This window comes from Nothoprocta perdicaria, unplaced genomic scaffold (assembly GCF_003342845.1).
Source record: "Nothoprocta perdicaria isolate Ctin4 unplaced genomic scaffold, notPer1 scaffold_109, whole genome shotgun sequence".
Classification (NCBI taxonomy): Eukaryota; Metazoa; Chordata; class Aves; order Tinamiformes; family Tinamidae; genus Nothoprocta; species Nothoprocta perdicaria.
In genome coordinates, this window is record NW_020454194.1 from 2,317,005 (window position 1) to 2,340,035 (window position 23,031).

A 23,031-nucleotide genomic window follows, 5' to 3' on the forward strand; every position below is an offset into this window, starting at 1 on the left:
TTACATAAAAGTATATCATGATAACACTGAGGTTTTGGCTTGAGCTTGGCAGTTTTAGGCAGGGTTTTCAGGCTAGGGACAGGAGTATATACTTCAGTGTACCTACCTTAGTAGAATTTAAGAGTTTTGCTGGTCAAACGGAAGGTCTGTATAGCTAATTGCCTGACCATAGTCAAAAGCGGATGTCTTGTGCTAGGGAACAGTGTAATGGTAGGACTAGTGTATAGGAACATATCTTTAGAATATGTCTCCTAACTGGCAGGGATCTGTGTTTCAGGAGCTTGTGGGTTTGAAGTGATTACATGTTAGGTACCAGGGTTTTCTGTGGTCCCKGCAGCTACTACTCAAAGCACTTGCTCCCCTCGAGTGCTGCTCCCAGCTGCCTGGTGGGTGGAAAGTGCTTTTAGGACTCTGTGATAAGGACAGCAGGAGCCAGTAGTACCTCGGTGTGTTCTTAGGGAATAAGCCAAAATAACAAGGATCTTTTATAACAGTAAAAAATAAATAACTGGCACTGTTCAAAAGGTTACTCTGACCCTCACAGTGAGAATTTTCCAATCTAAACTACAGCCTTGACAAAGAATTGTGAGTTGCCAAGCAAACAGCAAGGAGCTCAGTTAGCTCTCAGCTTCGTTGCCTGAATCCTTGCAGTTGGCGAATCGTTTGACAATTTGAGGGGCTTTGTTGTTGTCAGTGGCCAGAAGTGTGAGGGATTGTTAGGTAGCTCAAATAAGGAAGCTGCCAGGTGGTGACTGTCAGTAGTGATGCCGAGATGCTTCAAGCAAGTGTCTCTTACTCCCTGAGTAGGTACACACAGTGGTGTTAGTTACAGTGTCATACAGATATTTTTATTACTCCTTTGGAGCTTAGTGGGAAGTGGAGGCTCCTGGCTGGCAGAGAGGCAAGAAGCTGCTGATCAGATGATCACTATGTGCAGCTCCTTGAGTGCCAGCGTCTACTGGCTCCTGCTGAGCTCCTACAGGCACATTTAACCTCTAGTTTGGAAAGGAAAACAGACTTTGGCACACCACCTTTGGAAGTCTGCTGGCTGTCTGTGGCACATTTGTGTGAAGTGTGGACAGAAATTCACATCAGTTCTTGTACTGTTGCTATTCCTCTTGCTGAGCCAAGACCAAGAGAAGATTACTATATTAGTCAGACTTAACAGAAGTTTTCTTCAAAAAGAAATCTTTCTGATCTTGGAACACAACAGCAGTTTCTAAGAGAATTTCTCACACAATATGCTGAACTTTCACCGATTGCTCTTAAGTTATAATGTATAAAATGATTTGTATTTATTTTTTTCTTGCAGGATAACTGTGATATATGATCTGAATCTAGGGAGCAGTACGGCACCACAGAATATCTGTCACTAAACATTTTAAGCTGTTATTAAGAACATTCAAAAACATTGGTGCCATAACTAGAGATGCTTTTTGCCTGTTACATGTATACTGTTTATAATATTTTGTTTCTTTTTCAAATGGAGAAATATGATTCATAAGACAGAAAAATAAGATTATGTTTTATTTAAAATAGCATTATATATTCTGAAGTATATAATTTACATGAACTCTTTGAGTWCTAAATTAAGCTCGTATTATCCAAATTTATCTTTTTTTTTATATGACTGTGAGATTAAGCTAAAACAAGACGAAAGAGCATTGTAGCGATAATGACACTACATCATTCTTCATCTTCTTGTTTTGAGTTTTTATCTATTGCAGCTGTTGATATTTCTGTGCTGTAAACATGAAGTTAAGGTTTATTAGCTATTTTACACTGCCTTGTGTTCRTTTATGGAGTTAATGTGTAAATAATAATCAAAATGACATTTCTGATATAAATAATTTATGAAATATTCAGGGGGTTAGCGTGGATAAACCATATGTTTATGCAGTTTTATTTATTTTTAAAAGATAAATGAAGGATTTGAAAGTGTTTGTCTGGCCTGGCCTTTCACAAGGAATGAAGTGATCTCTCATTTTTCCAAAATACCATCCYGAAATGTCAAAATTTGACTCTTTTTTTGGAGCAGAGTATCTGGAAGATGGAGTAAAAACTATGCCTGGAAGAATGGGTCCTTTCATAAATGTAGAACTCTACTCATGAATTTTGAAATTGATGCAGAAAGCTAAACTTGATTTTTTCTTTTTTTTTTTTCAAATTGAATATTCAATTCAAATAGTTTTTTTGTATTTTGACTGTGATTTCCACTTTACTTTTCAATTTTTGAATATGCTTCCTTTGCTTTTTTTCCTCAATTGAGTAAACAGCAACAATTTGCAAYAAAGATAACAAAATGCCTAGCAGATGCCTATTCCTGTTCCCAAAAGGTATATATATTTTACCTTTTCATATGGTGATTATTTTTCTCCAAGCTGCTTCATTTTACGCTGGAAGGAAGGGAGAACTGTTCCTTCAAGATGTAGGAACAAAGTTCCTTTCAAAGAAAATCTGCCTTTGCCTTTCTCACATTAAGTGGTCTCTGGCTAGTTTTTCTCAACTGGTCAGATGCTGCTCAGCACTAATACAGCTTGTAATTAACTGCATTTGAATAAGAGTTTTTAGACTACTTTCTCTAGCTTTTATATAGTGTTGGATGAGAGTAAACTCTCAATAACATAGTATGCAGCTAACTAGAGGGATCAACATTAAGCATCTCCATGAAATATATTATTTTACACGACCATTATTAGATATTATGCCATTTACCCAGACAAAAAGAGGCTATAGAATTGATACAGTGAGCCAAGCTATCAGATCCTTTCTCTTTGGCTGAAGGTTTCTATCTTCAGATTGAAGACTTGAAGGCAGTCACTAGCCTACAGAGTATAAATTGTCAAGCCAAGGGAAGCAGACGACATTTTTTTCACAGCCCATAAGTACCATGCTGGATGTGATTTCATGCATACGTTACTGAGTGCTAGTAAAACCAGAACAGACACCCACTCCCAACAATAAAATTCCCTCTGTCGCTCCTTTGGGACCAATGATTTTTTTATACCATTGCACAGCTGGTTTATGTGTGCCATTTCCAGCGGGCGAAGACAGTCCTCCTGCTTATGCCTTGTAACAGCTTACTAGTTGGAAACTTGTCTGTAGTGCAGCTTCAGCAGATTTTTAGAGTTGTGAGGTATAATGTTTAACAGATAGCAATGAGTGATCCACTTGAACTAAATTAAAAAAAAAGAAAGCCTTTTAAAAAGGGTTTAAGCTGGAGTCTTGCTGTCACTTTTACTGCTTAGGATGGGACTTCAATGCTCTTATTTCCTTCTATGACATATATTTCAAATCATTTGTTGTATTCATTATGGTTGTCACATTTAAAACCAATGCAGATGCATTTGAGAAGTATATGATGTGATTCTTGTATGTAGCTTGCCCATGCTGTTTTGCAAGCAAGGTTGCAAAGCACTTCCAGATCTTAGTAAATGAAATAATTTTGCAAAATATGGCTGTCTATTTTTAAATATCTGAGCATGGGAAACATGCATTTCGTGCATTTCGAAACAGTAATCGTGATATTTTTAAATTTTGTCTTTTATTAGCAGCAAGGATCCTCCCTTTTGTGGAATGGAGGCAGAGTTTTGTTTATGATGCCTGGGTAGCCAGCAACACAAGAATTTAAGTCCTTTGGTTATACTCAGATAGAATGCAGATAAAGGCAAGATTTACTCCATGTGCTGGAACAGYAGCCTCAGCCTTGAGCTATCGTTCAGTGAGAAGTGTTTTACTTGTCAGACTGCTGAGACTAGATTATTTTTTAGATTTGAGGACAATTGTCTATACCAATTTCTGGTATATGTGGTGACTTTTTTTTTGCTTGAACTTTAGTACAAATTACAAAAGAAAAGCTTCAATTATYATCAGCCTTTCTGTAAACCAAAGGATTTGATTTCACATTCAGATGTACTTATGTAAATAAAATTTCAACTTTAAATTTGAAAAACTGGCAGATGTTCACATATCCAAATTACACGTGTGGGCAGTCAAAGGTATAACAGAGATAAGAGGAGCAACTACAGAATGGTCATTGCCTTTGTAGTCAGCAGATTGGCAGTTTAGCTTTATCATTAAGAAATATCGTATATTTGTAGAAGCTCAAAATCCAGTACCAAATAGTTTAGACCTTGAAGTATTTCAGCAAATAAGTTTTGTTCTGCTTTTCCTGTTTGCGTAAGGATAATCATAACAGAGCACCTTGTAGAAGCACGACTTTTCATTCAATTATGCAACAATTAGGCTTAAAAAGTTCAGAAAAAATCAGCATCTATTATCTGCCAGCTGGCAGGAACGCATTACAGCGGAACATATTGTTAAGGCTATTGACAGTTATGTAATTCTGTGTTTGTATTTAAGCATGAGTTTGGTGTCATATCTTTTTATATCTATCTATCTATCTATCTATCTATCTATCTATCTATCTATCTATCTATCTATCTATCCATCTATCTATCTATCTATCTATCTATCTCTATTCAGAGATCATAATATCTTTGACCCACTGCTCTTTCTTCTCACCCATTTCTTTTGCTGGTGAAATGAAATCTTTTTGGATTAAAGAATGCAAGAATATTCCTGTTTCCATAGGTCACAAAGTGATAGTTTTGCCAGTTGTAATATCAATGAGTGTCATGGAAATTTGTAGGTAAAGATAAATGAATTATCAATATTGCAATACTTCATTTTCAAATAGTATGGAATAGATCTTCAGCTGTTATAAAATAAGTGGCTTCTTATTCAGCTAATACTCAATATTCAAATTTCAGACAATATTTTACTCTTGTTTGCCCACAATCATTTGATCTTATGATTATACACAAAACTGTTAAATTAATTTTTGTTCACATCCTGCCATCTTCCTTCTAGATCTTTATCTTCTCTGATCTTAGCCTACTACATTTTTAAGCCCTTCTAGAAAATATGCTACTTTCAAGTGTTTCCCCTTTTTGTGTCTATCAACTGCAGAATTCCTATCTTTCTGCTTTCTGCTACTCCCACCACTCTTCCTCCTGTTGAGAGGTGCTTTTGTGGATGACATTTATCAAGCTTGCAAAAGAGAGACTTAGAAGAAAAGGGGCAGTTAAAAAAATGGTTCTACTGTTGCTGCTCCTGTATTATTTCACATGTATATTTTCTTTAAGTGGATATTCTTTCTTTCCTTAACTAACAGTTACTCAATGAAATTTACATTCTCCTGTGAAAAAGGAGAAAGATGAATCATTTTTCTTTTAAATCTTGATAAGCACACTATATGCTGCCTGGATTGTCTACTTCTAGTGAACATAGAAGAAATGCTGCTAATAAAGTGACCTGCACAATTACAAAAGTGCAGGGTAAAATCCTGGAGCTATAGAAGTCAGAAGAAATTATCCATTGGCTTCAGCTTGCATATAATTCTTGTTTTTATTTCTGCTATGTCACTGGGGAAAAAAATGGGCTGAAAGAAATTCTGTAAGTTATATAAACGCTTAATTTTGGTCAAATGCTGGGAAAATTACACATTATTGTGCACTTATGTGGGTCAGGAAGAGAAGATATATCTCACTTGAAAAGGGATTTTGAGGAAAAAATGGTATTTGGTAATTTGACCATATGACATATGAGAAGGTAGTGAATGGAATTTTAAAATATTTTAAAACATTCAACAGATTTTGCCCAGAATTGCTGTTTCTTTTATCTTTAAGAATTTTTTAAGACCTTCACATTTTTAAATAGATACAGAAAGGAAACAAATATATTTTACCCTTAGAATTGTTTGTGCACATTGCTTGTATATCTGACATTCTCCACAACATTTTAATTCTAATCCAAATCTTAGGTATAAATAATATATGATGATATATATGAGATATATGATATGATCTCCCAGTCCATCTGGGAGATAATCTAAATAATTCACCTACAGGTAATACGATCATGTTGCTCTTCAGAGTATGAATGTTTTATTGTTGTAATGTTGTGCTGTAACATAAAAACATAACTAACATTTTAAAGCAGTGAAGATTAATGCTTAATAAGGATTTTGATTTATGCATCATGATTAGGATTGTATTTATTGCCTTTAAATGTCATTTAATGTCTACAGTTACTTTATTAAGTAATGGAAATCCATAATGCATTGCATTAGACAAATATCCAAGTCATTAGTACAAAATRAATTACAGAAGAATGTCACTTATATTTATCCATTTCAATTAAAATACTTTTTAATATGTGTAAGATGGAGTTTTGGGGTATTTCACAGTTAAGGAAATAAATGTAAGAATGGTGTTTTTCCCAAACAAACAAAAAGAAAACAATAAGAAACTGTTTTGCAAGACGAAGATGATAAAAAAGATAGGAACAAATAAAAGAAGTAAGGAATTCTCATTACTGCAAAAGGTAAATTGACTTTCCCAAATTGATGAACTCAAATATGCTTTGTAATTTTTATGGCCAAAAGTTTGGTTAAATGGCACATCAGGAAATGGGAGCTTCTATTACTATTTAACTAAATWGGTGTGTGTGCAGAAACAGGAGCATCCATTGTTAGTTGACTAAAACTCCTGCTAAATAACACAAATAACCCATTATTTCACATCTGCTGATCTCTAAAGGAAATGCTGTCTTTATTAATTGTGAATGTGTCAGTCTGTATGGACTAAGTCATGGAATTTTTCAATGAGACTATTTGTCATATGGATTATCTGATGAAATTAGTATGCCTGGAAAGTTCATTTAACACCTCATTTACAATTCTAAAAAGATTCAGGTGAACCATGCGGCAAATGGATGCCTGGTGCCCCCTTAGCGCACCTCCAGTTTTATTTCTGGCAATAAGTGGCAGCTCATTTAGCTAAAAAATTATGTGAAAATAATCACATTATTTTTATTAACCACAATTTCATAGCTTAATTTCATTACTATGTATTTAATTTGCTCTACATGATAAACTTCTAAGCATTTTTTGAGTTATACTGTTTACTTTTTTCTTCTGAATTTTTATTATATATTTTTCACGAATGTTTGGCTATCCCCGACATTTAAAAGTACAAGCTTTCTGATGTCTACTTCTTTCAATAAATAGTGAAGTAAATATATAGCCACATTCACTTTTGATAGTAACATCTATTATGATTAGATGAAGAATCCTGATGACAAGTAGGAGCTACGTAAAAGCAAATTCAGTCTTCAAAAGCTCAGTGGCAAAATTCCTGTGGGTTCACATGACTAAGAGCATAAATACTAAGCCCACAAGGAGGACAAAGGCTCAGTATTGGAAACATTGGTTATCAGGTGTCCTTCTACTCAATGGAGTGCTCAGGCCAAAACCATGTCCTAAATATTCCTTACCATGTGTAAGACACTATACAGCAAACACCGTGTGTGGAGCCATCTGGAATAGTTTCTAAAAAAATAAAGAGGAGAAGCTATTAGTCGTTTTTTGTTCAGAGATTACTAAACTTAAATGCTAAGAAGATTGTTTTTACCAGAGGAAAGACAGGGAGACATTTGGATGTATTCTTAAGACTCTTAAATAGCAAAGCTTTGGAGTGTAGACTTCACATTTGGAGCATCTTAGAGCATTCCTGTATCAGCACCAAGACAACTGGAGAAAATTTTATCATCTGAGAATCTCTGGCAATGCTGAAAAAAATATACAAAGTTTTCCGTGTTTGACTCGAGTGATATATAGGCCCACATATAGAACATGACCTTTTTGCTCACATCATCATTTATGCAAAGGAGTGAGTGGCAGAAGTAAAACCAATAGTCTAGTACGTTATAATAAAACTTTTTAATACGTATGCAGTTACCAACAACATTTGCAGAATAATCACACTCATAAATAAAAACACATAATTTTTATTTTAGAAAAGCTTGAGCTTCTGGAATTTACAGAAAGACATATTAAGGTGTTTTTTTGCATAAATTTTCTGAAGTATATTGAGTTTGTTTAATCCAACTGGTGTTTGACTGGTAAATATATAAGAYGAAGATGATCTTTACTTTACTGAAAGTGATCTTTACATTAGCATCTTTTGTTGGTTTGTTTTAAATTCTAGATCCATCTGCTCCGCCAGCCCCATCTAATATCAGAATTGCCAATATCACTGCAAACAGTGATGGAAGTGTGAATGTAATGATTACTTGGGATCTTCCGGAAGAGCCTGATATCCCAGTGCACCATTACAAAGTCTTCTGGAGCTGGACATATAGCAAATATGTGATTCCAGCTAAAAAAAAGAGAAGGAAGATTACTGATGGGGTAAGAAAGAAAATAACAAAGTATTAATGTTGGAATTTTCAAAAAAAAATTCAAGCATAAAAAAATGCCATAAGTTGCGGTAATTTCAACATGTGCAAAAGTAATTGTTCTAAATTTTAAGATAACTGACTTTATAGACGGTGTTGATATCTCAGTGCTGATACACAGTCTCGTATTTGATTGAAATTGGAGGGATAAATAGATCTCCCTTAAAATACAGACAAAACTCATTAAAAATGCAGGAGAGAAGAAAGAAAATGAAATGTTTTTGTTCTCTAAACTGAAGGTTATTTTACTAATGTTTCTAAAAGATACAGTTATTTTATTTAGAAAGCCACATGCCATGGATCACATTATCCTTGTCATATGCATAATAATAGTAGGGACTGATCTTAAGCACTACTGAGTAGTACAGAGTAATAATTAAATAATCACAATTTACGTAGTTCCAAGAAAATGAAACACTTAGAAAATCTACTGTAGCAAAGATCTGAAACATTTCTGTAGCAGCAAGTCTTTGTCAGTTTTTTGATGGGTGTTATTTGGAAAACTATTTGATATGATATTCTCAAGCCCCCTTTTTTTTTTCTTGTTTCTTTTTAAAGCAATTAACAGATTTTTTTTTTTTTTTTATCACAAATAATGAACTGGATTTAATTCTGAATGGATTTAATTCTGAGTACCATTGAGCAAATTCAATCCTATGTCTACGTTAGCACTGTTTTTTCGGATCTAGTAAACCTCTTCCATTGTGGTGAATGGTAGCCAGAGGGTTATAGAAGGTTATTACTCTGAGAGAAATGAAAGCAATGAAGGTTATATTCCAATCTCATCAATTGCATATCAAAAATAAAAGAGCTACCAGCAAGGAAGTGTCCCAAACTCCCCTTCTTATGCAAACTCATGAGGGATCAGGTCAGGAGGCTTCATAGCCACCACCACCAGCTCTGTGCTGGGGAAAAAGGAAAAGAAAATTTGCTAGAAAATGTAAATAATTTAGAGCCATTTCAGGAACTAAAATAACTTGGTTCTTTACTTTTACTTTAGCTAAATACTTATTTAAAATATAGTTGATAAATATATATGAAAATACATATGGAAAAGAAAGTTGATTCTGATTGTATTGTTTTAAATTGCTTTGGTAAGATAGGAGTAAAATCGCATTGTGTTAGGTAGAAAAGATTATCTTTTCTAGGAAAGCTACTGTTGGCTGGATATCATCCTGGTGGAGGCTAAAGCCTAAAAATACAAAGCTTTCTTTCCATAAGCTGACCTTTAAATCAAAAAATATAGAAAGCTGTAAAACTGAAATGGATTCTTAGTATTGTGCTGGTGCGAGGTGTGGGTTGTACGTCACATCCAAATATGTTATAACAAATCCATTATATGATAGTTGAGCCTTTGTGAGCAAGTCTGGCCTTAAATGCAGGGAAATCCAGAAGATGGAAATAGACGTTTTAGAGAAGAGGCAGATTCTTAAAATATCTCTTCTGCCACGCAGTATTTTTCTCCTGCACCATTTCATGAAAATGTACAGCAGCACCAAGGAGCATCAGGTTACTCCCATAGGATATTCCTAGTGCTACTTCTAATAATTCGAATATTATAGTAACTCTTTGGTCTAAAAACTGAAAGCTTTAAGAAGTGCAAAGAATGAATGGTCATTGAAAAGTTTTTTTTTTTTTTTTTTAATCTATTTTTTACCTGTAGAAGTAATCTGGTCCCAACCATTCTATAATGAATTCCATATGAAATCAAAACAGATAGACTTGCAAATATTTTGGCTTCAATATTTACAGAAAAATACTTGTTATCAGGACTTGTAATCAATGTTTTAAATAGCATAAAGCAAGTAAAGGTAATTGATATGAAAAACTTTTGACAGTCCCTGAACTGTAAATATGGCAGTACATAGTTTTCTTTTTTACTCTGGAACAACTGTCAAACTTCAGATAAGTCAGAATTATAATAAGAACACAGAATAAAAACTTCTGTCTGAAATACAGGCTAGAATTACATTTTTATTTATGCTTAATGAAAATAAAGAAACGTAAGGACACTGATAGGCCTTTTCTTTGCAATACTTGAGATTTGCGTTGTGGATTACTAGCTAGAGAATGATAATCCTACTCATGTGCTATTCCAATCAATGACAATTGAAAATTGTGGGGGTTTTTTTTATTATTCTATGGAGAGATTTTTGTTTGCTTGGTTGATTGTTCTTTCATTTTGGTTTTCAACAGTTGAAACTAAAAGAGAATCGTGACCAGAGTGCTGATTGCTATATTGTAGATGTCTTCAGACGATCTCTCTTTAAACAAAGTTTCCAGTTACTTTGCTACTATGATCTATCCAGTAGTTGGAGGATAAAGATTTTTTTTTTTTTTGGCTAAAAAGAATTGACATAAGAGAAAAAAAATTATTCTGTTTAAAAATATATTTAGTCTTGGCCTAAATTGTAGAATATCTGTATTCACCAAGAAACTGCCAAAATTTTGTAAATGTCAGCAAGGTTAGTACTTTGAAAAAAATACAAAGAAAAGTAGAGTCTAGAAAAACAGAGTATTTTAAAACATCAACATTGTAGTCTGTTGAAATTTATACTCTTTTTTTGTATTTATTTTCAGAAGAGTAGTGTGCCTAAGATAATAGGCCTGCTTTTAATAAGAGCCTGTGTTTGGGTAATATTATAACTGGTTTGTATATATATATTCCYCTCTATTATAGCCCCAAAATTATGTGGTCCTGGAGGGACTCCAGCCCAACAGCAACTACAATGTGGAACTGCAGGCAGTAACACGTTGGGGTCAGATACGCCTAAAAAGTGCTAAAGTTTCTCTCCATTTTAGCACAACTCAGGACACCAGGAATAATAGTGAGTAACTGCATTCAAACTTACAAGTGCTTTATATTTTTTTATCCAAATTTTGAATGTTTGATGTAATGATTTTTCAGATTAAAAAAAGTCTTAAAGTTGGCTGTTTACTAACATAGTGATATTTTCTTAGTTGAGTAACTATTTGATGTTAAATTTCTTCCTCTATAAATAAGTGATGGTTTTTGCCTAGTTCTTTGCCTTAGGTATTACTTATCTAAAATAAATGAATGCAGTGATAACAGGAGCATTTATAAGATTGTAGTCTTTAAACAAAGGTTATATAATACAGGTACATATAAAGTATATACAAATATATATATAATATAAAATTAATATATTAATATTATATTCTCTCTATAAAATACATAATACCTAAAATATATTTTATATAATATATAAAAATATACAAAGTTTATATCATACAAGTATAAATACCCATTACATACCTCAGGGGTGTAGTAAATCCATTCTTCTATGTCTCGACTGGACAGTTTTAGCTTTAATGCTTTTCAGAATCCTGACTGTTCTGAGTAGCCCACTAACTCAGAATCCCAGACCATATAGATGCATACCTCGTAGGAGCTAACATGACACATTGACTCTTTTATTAAGCAATATATAATGTTTTATGCCTTACAGGGAATTAATTTTAAACATATTTTTGCATGGATAGGACCCAAATTTGTATAAAATCTTGATTAGCTGTTAGAATATTTCTTTGTAAGATCTTTAGAAATTCTAAAGTAATATATCTGAAAGCCTATCTGAATACGAATGTAAACTGGTTCTTAGTCTTAGTTAATGCTATTTATATAAATATTATAGTAGGCAAATTGAAATACTGAGTTACTATCCAACTGCTGATATTTCTCTGATTAACCAGTACAGCTAATTTCAGATAAGATGTTAAATCATGTCATTTTAAATAATCCTTCCTACCTTTCTTTCATTTTCTCCTTTCTCATTCATTCATTACATTGTATAGTCCAATCAAGTTTTAAATTTTACTGGAACCATTTGCATAACATAACTGTCATTCTGTATACTGTATACCTGTCCTGCCAAAGCAAGCCCTGTCTTTTTGCAGGGCCTTTCTGAACACGTTAGTCAGTTTAGATATACATAAAATATTTTCAGGTAGTTGTTAGCTGTGACAGACCTTCATATCTACAGTCACGTCCTATTTCGGTGTACCAAGAAGATAAAAAGACCTAAAGATTGCTCTCTTTTCCATGTCAGGTATATTTTTACTACATTTTTGGGCCATCTTAAAAGGCAGCAAAGCTTTCATTGCACTTCATTGCACTGAATCTTTGCCAGAAAACCATTTTGCCAGAATATGAACCTGAATCTCCATTATGTGGACCTAAGGCAAATTTGGGCTTAATCCACAGTAAAACACAATGAAAGTGAACACAAGAGTTACGCGCTTCTCATATTGACTCATCTAGACTGTCTCTATTTTTCATTGATCATATCTCAGAAAAATGATCTTGTTTTCAGGACTGTGTATGGTATTAAATGTTTCTCTGAGTTAACATATTTAGTTTTCCTTTCTTCTATTAAAGTTATACAGGGCATATAATAAAAACAAAACTAAACTTCATTAGGAACTATTTTGATTAATTCTAATACACTCGGTCACTAAGTTCAGCTAGAAGTGTATAATTGGTGTTTATAAAAGATGCCCTAATTTTACAAGGTATTTTCCTAAGTTTTTTTTTTTTTTTTTTTTTTTTNTTTTTTTTTTTTTTTTTTTTTTGTTAAACATTTTGCTAGGTGAATAGGCTAAATGTAATCTCTTGATTTTCTTGTCTCTTATGACTGGCATCAGATATCTCAACTTCAGTGCTAAAATGTCTGGTACTCACTTATCTAACTTGGCATTTCTCCTGACTATATCACAACTCTCTTAGACAAAGCATGTGGATGAGTTTATTTTACATAGAAACCGTTTCACAGGAGAAACCTGGCCTCTGGATTTCACCTGAGTCTCACCTGAGTCTACCATTTCACCTGGTATCTGGGTGGGAACCCCAAGTGCCAGTACGTAGATAGCCCTAATCAAAGTGACTTTGGGCAAGTTGTTGAAAGTCTTTCTCTCACAGTAACATGAGAATTGCCGTATATTCTTCCCGTTTTGGGAGCAGGAGTAGTTAATGAAGTTTGTCAGGCTTTGAGTTTTGACATTAGATCAGATTATCATAGTATTTTAATGTGATATTAAAGACTTTCTATATGATGGAATGTATTCCCCATCTATCTGGGGACTTCACTGGTCAAGCTACCTTTGATAAGTAATTTGTGAAGCACCATGACAATTTGACTGAAGTCCTGCTTCAATCAATTGCTAAACTCTGGGAAATGAAGCTTTTTTAAAGATAGGTATTCAAATTGTCAGAATGGAGATCAGTCCATACCCTACTGAAGTAATTTAGCCCTAGAGACTCATATGAGCTTTTGCTCTGGTCCTCTCGAATTGTATTTTCCCGCCCTCAGAATTATGTTGCCTTATCATGTTCAAATTGATGGTCTGTTCCCTTCTGGTAAATTCATCAAAACTCTCTTTCTCAATTACTATATACAGAAATGTTCTAAATCAGTGTCCTAGTTGTTCCAGAAGTGGAACGGACAAAAAAACATATCATAGACTTGCAAAAATTGAAATACTTTCTAATGAGATATATCTACTAAATTCAAGTTTGTATTTATTTCGATGATTTCCTTCATGATTCTTTTTGAATAATCAATGTAATGGTTACCCTGAGAAAGAATTTGTATATAATTAGTAGTTTTTCTTTCATTTAAAGGAGGCAGAATTGTGTCAGGTTAAATATCCAGAATAATGTTTTCCTATATATTTAGTGTTCACTTCTGGAAACAAGGAAGTGCCCTAGAAAGATGTTTAATCTGACCCTAACTTTCTTATATAACATAGCAAAGGTGTGTATCTAATCTGATGTAATAACCACATGTTGCACTCCGTGTTACAATCAGTCCTGACCTTTGGTTTACTGTATATTCAACACAGCAAGAGCATGAATGATTATATATAAGTACTACTAGATGCTTCCAGATATTCAAAATGCTAATACTTCTTGTCTCTACCTTTGTTTATGCTACCTTTTTTTATGCTACCTTTGTTTATGATGTTTTTGAAAATTTACAACACATTTTCCATATGAACATGCATTTGTCTTTTTTCTCTGTCCAAAATATCTTAATTTGTCAAAATTTCAAACAAATGATTGACTTGTTATATCTATCTGTTCTTTATGTAAATTTCTTTAGGATAAGTAGGTGAAATAAAATAATTTTAATTGAGGGCAGCGTGTATTTTCTGACTGTCAACAACACTGGCACAGTCAGCCTCTTGTTTTATGTCTTGCAGAAGAACAGACCTCTTCTGCTGTGAAACCCCAGAAGGGACTGGTAGATTCTATTCCAATGTTTCAAAGAAGAAAACCTACTCGTTTTCTTAAAATTGGAGCTCCCTTCTATCAGGACAATCAACTTCAAGTCAAAGTCTACTGGAAGAAAACAGGTCTGTGACTTTTTTTTTTTTTCCCCCAAGGATGAACTGTCACAGACTGACTCAGAGTTGGAAGACATTGTTAGGGTATGATGAATTCATCCTGTCATTCCTGCCATAGTCAAACCTTGCAACTATCCTTCCAGCCCTTCACCTTCCTGTTTGAGTGAAGCATTCACTTATTTTTTCTACTATGTGTGTATGAATGACAGAAGGAGATAACAGGAATTAGTTGTGCCAAAGCTATAGTCATCCATCTTGGGACACTGAGTATTTATTTCTAGAGTTGAGATGATTTAATTCAGTAGATACTGCTTTTGTAAAGTTTTGAATAGGGAAGAGAAGCTTGGCCTCATGTTCTATAGAGCTTTTTTGAATAAGAATTTTGTTTCACTTGCAAGGATCAGAGGGTCTCAAGCACATATAGCTAACGTGTGATGTTTCTCCTAATGCCACTGGGGTATGTCAAATTTGGGCACTTGAGAAATAAATCAGGAAATGAGCATATATGAAAATTATGGCATGGTCTCGTAAACCTAAACTATAGCTTGTAACCCAACATTTAGAGTTATATCGACTAGAGTTAGCGCCAACATGGGATTTATATCAAACTCTAAAACATTATGAGACACCCTGATGACAGATCTGCATGAACARTTTTGCTACAATCACTGGAAATATCTTTAAAGTAGTTTTGTGCTAGACTGCCGCCTTCTGTTTTGCAGAAAGTCTTGTGGCAGCAATGACTGTATATTTTAATTTTCCAATGTAGAGGAAAATACTATACATTTTAAATGCGTAACAAGGCTTAGAAGTCCAAAAGGGATTTTTCTTTCTTACCCTCTAGGAGCAAATAGATTGTTACACATTTTTCAACTTTGCAATGCATCTTCATATGCTATTATTTGATAAGGTGATAACATTGTTCGCCTTTCCATAAAAAAGATCTGTTTTGACTCAAATTCTTATTCCTCAAAAATATCTGCAAGCGTTTGTTCAGCCCTACCACACACACATTTTGAGTATTTATCCACCATCTTGGCTATGTCAGTTTTCTTTTTCTAGCCTTTCCCCATTACCCTTCATTTTGCTTAACTTCATTGAAAGCTGAAATAGTTCAAAGTTTAAATGAATGGGGCATTTGTAATCATGATAGTAAGTAAGTAGTACGTAATAGTAAGTTTTCCTCATAATATACTCTCAGTTATCCAGCGTGAGATAAACGTATTCTGTGCCTGAGATTGATCTCATTGAACTCACTCATGAGATATTTAGTCTAAACTAGCTGTCCAAACTCATAATCAAAWAACAGAAGCAAGTGGTTTAAGAAGCAGATCATCCTACAGAGTAGATGAATTATGAACCTAGATAGGCTCGGATTAGACATCTCATTTGTAGAAGGTTTAGAGACACCTACCTCTCTCTGTGAGCTGAAACTCAGTTCTGAACAGTTGGAACTCAAAAATTTTAGAGGGAAGGTTTACAAGTGAAGAGTCTATGAAGTCTTCTAAAGGTGTAAGGCAAGGTTGCCTTACAACTCGTGGTCTAGAGGCAGAGGTCAGTCTAATGGAACAATGAATCCAGCCTTAGTTCTTTACCATGAAGACTGATCAAAATGCCAGCACCTGTAATGAAATTCACCTTACTTGTAGAGTAGTTGTCCAAGTCACTGTTGTAGTCAGTGGACATCTGGTCATTATGATCARCACAATCTGCAGCACAATCATTTTACTTCAAAGGAGATACCTTTAACCGGCTGCTATAGAAGAACTTATATCTTGATCTTAAAAGTAAACATTGCATTGAATCTCAGTCTGTTTTGCATAACAGGAAACTATGTAGTATAGGAACTGTTAGGAAGTGGTGAAATTGCTGCTCTGGTTTTCAAAGATGAATGTGGCATATATGTGTCAGAAATGACATGGATTTAATTACTATTGCCTTGAGCAAGAGATGAGTTAGTTGAGTTTCTGAGTTCTCAACTTACAGTAATTTTGTATGAATCTTTGTTTATCCGATTACATAAGGAGAATTATGTAGAAGTCCTGTTCAGTTATGTGGTGGGAGCAAGGTCAGTCATGTGAGTTAGGATATACAAACTGGTGACCCATCATACAAAGGGAGCTGTTTTCATTTTTTGTGACATAAGGAATATGATAGCATAGGTATGTGAGGAAGGAAAGCATATGGCAGTTTCTTGTCTCCCACATCTCCTCCCCCTTCATCTTCTCTTTCTGGAAACATATCTGTTCTGAATGACAGTATCTGCAGTAACACAGCAGGAGCCATTGCTTCATGTGGAGATGAAATATAGCCAGTTACCTGCTCTGAGAAGCTGGCAGCTTCTATGAGTTCTCAGAAGAGCTTGCAGGTTATGCAGTGCATGGACAGGTTATTGACTGTAGATTTACTGGTAACAATTTACTGCAGAGCAAGTTTTTCAAGGTGCTTGTAGGAACGCAGCAGGAGAAACAGATTGGCCATGTGTTCTCTTTATTCATAGACAGTATTCAAAGACAGTAATTACTGGCACCAACTGAGTTTGGAACTGTAGCCACACTTTTTTCTCCTGGATCAAATAGTGTTTAGGGATTTGCAGGAGGTATAAGAGGGCAGCAACTGTAATAGGAGATACGGAGAAAAAATTTACCTCATCCTACTCTGTGGCCTAATGTCTAGGTTATTTTCACTTCAGATAAGCAATCAAAGTTCAAATRTTTCTTCATGATGTGGATGAAAACAAGAGTCCCTCTTGATTGCTCTAACATTCTCATTATTTTGTAGTTTGCAATTAAAACAACACAAATTTTTTTCAATGAAGCAGTGTAACTATTCTGTAGTCCAAAATAGGATATGTGACTTCAAAACAAATAATTGCAAAAGTATCATGAAAACATGTGAAATAAGTATATTGATAATGTTAAGAATTGCCATGATATATGAAGAAGCACTAATCTGAAGCTAAGCTTGAAGATGCTGGACATTTGTAAACTAAACACAGCTTCAACTGGTTGCAATAATCTTTGCTTTCTCTGATTTTGTTTTGAAATTTTACTTTCTGCAAATAGTATCTGTGGTCCTAAGCAGAGATAGTTGTATGTCAATGTTGATAATATTTTCTAGAGTTTCTGAGGGTATTTTAAAATGAAAATGTTGAAACCAGTATGAGATATTGATATAGAATAWCTTTTATCTGTAATGAATATTTCAACAAATATAGGCCAACAAACAGTTTACTGCAATGGCCTGGAATGTCACAATGAAGTTTCTTGACTTCCAAAGATACCTCTTTCATTACTACAGGCAAGTTGTACTCCACAATGTCATTTGCAGACATGCCTCTAAGGAAACCAGTGAAAGGAAACAATGATGACACCAAGGTTAAACTGTTGTTTTTGTATCCCTCTGAAAAGAATTCATCAGTTCTTCATCCTATGCAGCAACTGAAATAGGGAGAATGTTGCACTATTACTGAGCACCATTACTGAACTGGTTATATTGCTCACTGCAGRAATGATTGCTTATCAGTATTTAAACTGAATGTAGTGCTTGAGTTAAAAACTGAGTAAGCAGATGAATAATGAACATGTTTCCATATATATGGGCCATAATGTGCTACAGTTTGCCATCAGGAAAGACTTATTTAGGCCTGTTTTTCAGGTKTTGTTTCTTACATCCCATTAGCTTGAGTAAGCATGAGGCATGAATGGAATGTAGGATCTGGATTTTACATTAAAATAAATCTCTTTCTGAGACAATCCTTCAGTCTGAATACCTCCGTATGACGGCAATAATTTCTTCACTTCACAATATACGTTAGCAAGAACAGCTCCACTCCTCAGGCTGTACTAGATGCTTAGAAAATGCACAGAATGTTGCTAGACAGAGTTATCACAAAAGCAGATTGTAATTACATTAATACAATGGCTTCTTGTCTGAAAGAAGAAAATACCTTTCACTTGCTGCCTCTGACTTAGGCCTAGGATTAGGGAAGCACAGTACATTCCTTAAACAGCATGAATTCCACTTTTGTCAATGAAAAGAACAACTTGCTTGTGGCCAGGTTTCTTGGCCATCTTGACTGTGTGAAATTAGAAATGATGCGCTATTCATTTCAAGTAGTGGAACCAACTTAAACAAATCACTTTCAGCTCCTTGGTGCTAGTGTGTTAGACTACCATCCATTACCTTCTCCTTAAAAGGATTAGGTACTTTTGACAATTGAGATCCCAGGTGTCTTGTACAGTCATAATTGTGAAAATAATAATAATAAAAAAAAGTTTCCTGGGTCCATAGTGGTTTGTCAGCTAGAGAGATGAGATTTTGGACATCAGTTGAGAAATCATCAATTTGCTCCAAAGTCATGTATTTTCAGAGACTGAAAATAAGATATTTCTCATAAACAGAAGGAAAAAAAAAAGAAACTTTGAAGTCACTGCAACACTTTTCTCTCTTATCACAGTATTCTCATACATGAAAATTTTAGGATGTAATTTATGATGATACCATTTCAGAGCAAAATGTTTCAATATTTCTAACCCATTATTCTGTCTCCACTAGCATTTTCTCAGTACTTGTTAATGTCCTTGCTCAGGTGAAATTCTAGTTTCCTTCACTTTTGCTTGAATGAAGACTTTGGACATTTACCTCATGTTAAACACTTAAAGTACTTCTTGATATTTAAAATCTACTGCTTGAATATGCTTAAAAAGACAAATATTTAAAATGCATTAGGACTTGGCTTCGAGTTTCTTGGTTTCTTTTTTTTTTCCTTCCCCCTCTTTTTTTTTTCCTTTAGCATTTACCAGAAATGCAAAGAAAAGAACACTTAAAACAGGGTGAGGCAAAGAATCCTCCATTGTCTGATAAATCAACCAAACAAGAATCAAGAATTAAATTACAGGGAAGTATAAAATGCAAGGCAAGGCAAAGCAAACAGAAAGCTGCCACAAGTGCTTTTAAAACCACCTCTTAGGAAAACAAAATTAACTTGCACTTAGTTCAGGTAGGTAAATGAGGTGACTCTTATGTGCTGATTCTGTATTTGCAATAAGCTATTTCATATCACAGGTTTTTAAATTGGAAGCTTTCTCAATGTTATCCTGCAGTACCTTCTCAAGCAACTAGTGCCATTGAAGTTAGTGAAACTATTCAATGACAGTAAGAGTTTCTAGCTGTACTATTTGCTCTTGTAAAGAGTTCAGAAGTAGTTGCTTAACACCAAGGAATTGTTTAATTTGGTACTAATTGTTGTGCTAGACAGAGCAGTGTTTGAGCAGCTGGCCGTTTTCTAATTATAGAGCTGTAAGCCATAAAATATTTGTAGTTGAAGGTATCACTGTGGTCCAGATGGCCTTTTGATGGGAAGAGCTCAGTGTTAATTACAGTAAAATTTGCAGTGATGTATTTCCCACATACTGCCATGTGAATATGAGGACATTGGCTCAGCTGGGATTGATTGCATGGGCATGCATAAATGTTCATTTGTATTTAGGCATTTCATTAGTAAAGCTGGCCCTAAGTACAGAAATCTTTGACTACATCAGCTGTCAAGAAATTTACCAGTAGACTTTGCATAATTTGCATTTCCGTATGTGCTAGAGTTGACTTGGATGCCTTGGTGCTATGGACTTACCCAGCATCCTGACTGGTGAGATGGTACTGCTCTCAGCTTTAGCTGTAGTGGGAAAATACTGTAGTGGGAGTGAAAAGAATATCCTGCCAAAAGAATCCTCTGTGAGATTCCTACTTCTCTCTTTGTCTTACATAGGCCTAATGTAGTTCCAGAAATAACATAGTTTCTGTCCTGTTGCTGACTTTTAAAAATTTCTTTGCCTTTTTTCACTCCCTAAAGGAAATGCAAAGAGGAATATATGAGCAGCTGCAGTTACCTTTGTTATACTTTATAAACTCACTACCAGGCTCAAAGTATTTGGTTTGTGTTTGGTCTATGTCCAGGTGCAAAATACTAGCAATACTTAAAATGTCGTTGCCAGGAAACATGAAAAATATCAACAAATAATGTATTTAGTAGAACAGATAATGTGCAACTTCTCAAATAGTATGCAGCTTATTAGTGGCACAAATAATAAAGATGTAAAATTTTCCAGAAGTTCAACCTAGTGAATGGAATGCAATCCTTCTCTGCTTGAAAGGAGAGACTATAGAGGAGTCTCTTCCAGGTCAAAGTTTCCTGCTTTTTGTCATGTTTCCACAGGCACAATAGAAAACCACCAACTCTTGCCTTTTACCTGCTTCCAGAACTCCTGGGTAGGTGGTTGAGGCAGGTTCTTGGTATGAGAGATTTGGGGGCAAGTCCCTCCAATGATTGGTCCTAGGAATGTAATTGGAGTCGGTTTTTGTCAGGATATCCAATGTGAAAAACCCAATGTGAAAAGTTCTGGACTAGTTCATAAGTAAAGCAGCACTGAGACTGGTTTTGCTTAGGAGATGCCCATGCCTGCCTGCTGAAGGCAGACTGTGGCTATACTAGGATGGTGTGATCCAGGGCTTTGGTCTTGGTTCTTGCTGCTTGTGTGGTTGATTCATATACAGCTTTATTTTAAAATTTACTTGTAGACTATTCTTAAGCTCCCAATAGGGTTTGAATCATACTCCAGAGCATCTTTAATAATTGTGAAAGTGTATTTTACAAGTTTCAGCTTGCCACTGAACTTCTGTTAAAAGACCAAATAGATCTGATGGTTTCAAAAACAGCATCTTTATGCGGCTTCAGTATGTGTTCCCACAACCTAATTTTCTATTTTTCTTATTATCTCTTGACATTTTACCACTATCTCTGAGTTTTTGTAGCAAAAATTGCACAATATTGAAAACAAAACAAATAGACTGACTAAGGTTGTCAGTAGTCACTTCTTTTGTTAGGTGCTCTGATAACTTAAAAGTAAAATGGCAAGGCTTTTATTCTCCAATTCTTATTCCCTTCCCACCCAGTTATATCACTGTCTGTCAAACTATATCATGTTCTGTCAAAAGTTTCTGTCTCATACCTACAGCAATCCTACCATTACCATTGTGGCAAAAAGATGCTGAGGTACTGCAGCCACATTTCATGAGTTGGGGTGTGATAACTGCCCGTAAGTTTTCTCTCAGCCTCTCTCAGTTCTGACGTAAACTATTGAAACTATTKAAAACTATATTTAGTTTTCAATCCAGAGATGATTAAACTATCAGCAATATGTTGTGCTTATGAGGAAGGGGGTTTAAACTAACAAATGCCATTTTGTAAGTTGAATAAACTTTCCTCCATATGCCAACTCTTTCTTTTAAACCTATATTGTTTAATTAGCCTAGTTGATTAAGTGGCCATAAAACAAGTTGCATAAACTTCACAAGGAAGGAAACTGCAGCATTTGAAGGAGTAATTAGAGCTGGAAGGAGCTACATCAGAAAGGGTGTGAATATGTCACAGGTGCATTCATGGTGAGTAATGAGTTTTAAACACCAGTTACTTTTACTTCTGTGACAGTAAATTGAACAAGTGAGAATCTGCAGTGGTTCAGACCAAGCATCCATCCCACCAGCTATTCTATTCTTGACAGTGGCTGGAAGAAAATCCCAAGGGGTATAAAACAGGGCAAGTAAATGATAAAACTTCTGCAGATAATTCTTCCAATTTTAGACAACTTACAGTTTCCTAAGCCCAGTGTGGTCTCAGTGTATTTAGTTTCTCTCACTGGATTTCTTTTCTATATCCATGTCCAGAGTCTCATCARGGATGTATAAACTTTAGGCATCTGAAACATCCTGATTTAAGAAGTTCCAGAGTTGCATGAGGAACCTCATCTTTTATTTGTTTTGGAGCTACTACTTCTAGCTTCTTTTTAGTGCCAATTTTTATATTGAAGTTGGAATAAACCATCAAGCTCTATTCACTTTGTACGCTTATAATTTTACATACATTTCTCCCATTTTCTGTCAGTTAATTTTCTCCTCAGCTTAATTGATATTTAGGACTTACATATTAATGTTAGTAACTCTATGAATAAGAGTTCAGCAAAGCAACTTGTGATGGTGCATACGATGGTGCATTCTCTGAATATCCAGTTTAGGAGTGTCTATGTGCATGCCGACCCATCCTTATAGCTCTCCTTCACATACAGTATGAGAGAGAAGGGTATAGCAAGCGAATCTCTACATCTCTTCCCCAAGGTGAAGTTACTGTGTTTGTACCTGGCCTCTGGAATGGGCAAGAACTCACAGATTCCTTAYCCTCAGTATAGCTTGCCTATCTAGATTAAGATCAAAAATTTCAGAGTTACACACAGGCTGAAGTGGACTACCTAGTGACATTTTCAATAGATAAGATATTGAGCCTTGGGACTTACTMTTTTTTCTTTTTTTTTT

The 23,031-nt window shown here is 34.8% G+C and overlaps 1 protein-coding gene across 1 annotated transcript in view; it reads left to right on the forward strand.

Moving 5' to 3' along the window:
* ANOS1 (anosmin 1) overlaps positions 1–23,031 on the forward strand; it is a 119,870-nt gene that overhangs the window by 80,496 nt on the left and 16,343 nt on the right. The window contains exons 7-9 of the mRNA XM_026047175.1: positions 8,052–8,254; positions 10,982–11,129; positions 14,524–14,676. Coding sequence (XP_025902960.1) covers positions 8,052–8,254; positions 10,982–11,129; positions 14,524–14,676 — 504 coding nt within the window. The remainder of the gene's footprint in view (positions 1–8,051; positions 8,255–10,981; positions 11,130–14,523; positions 14,677–23,031) is intronic.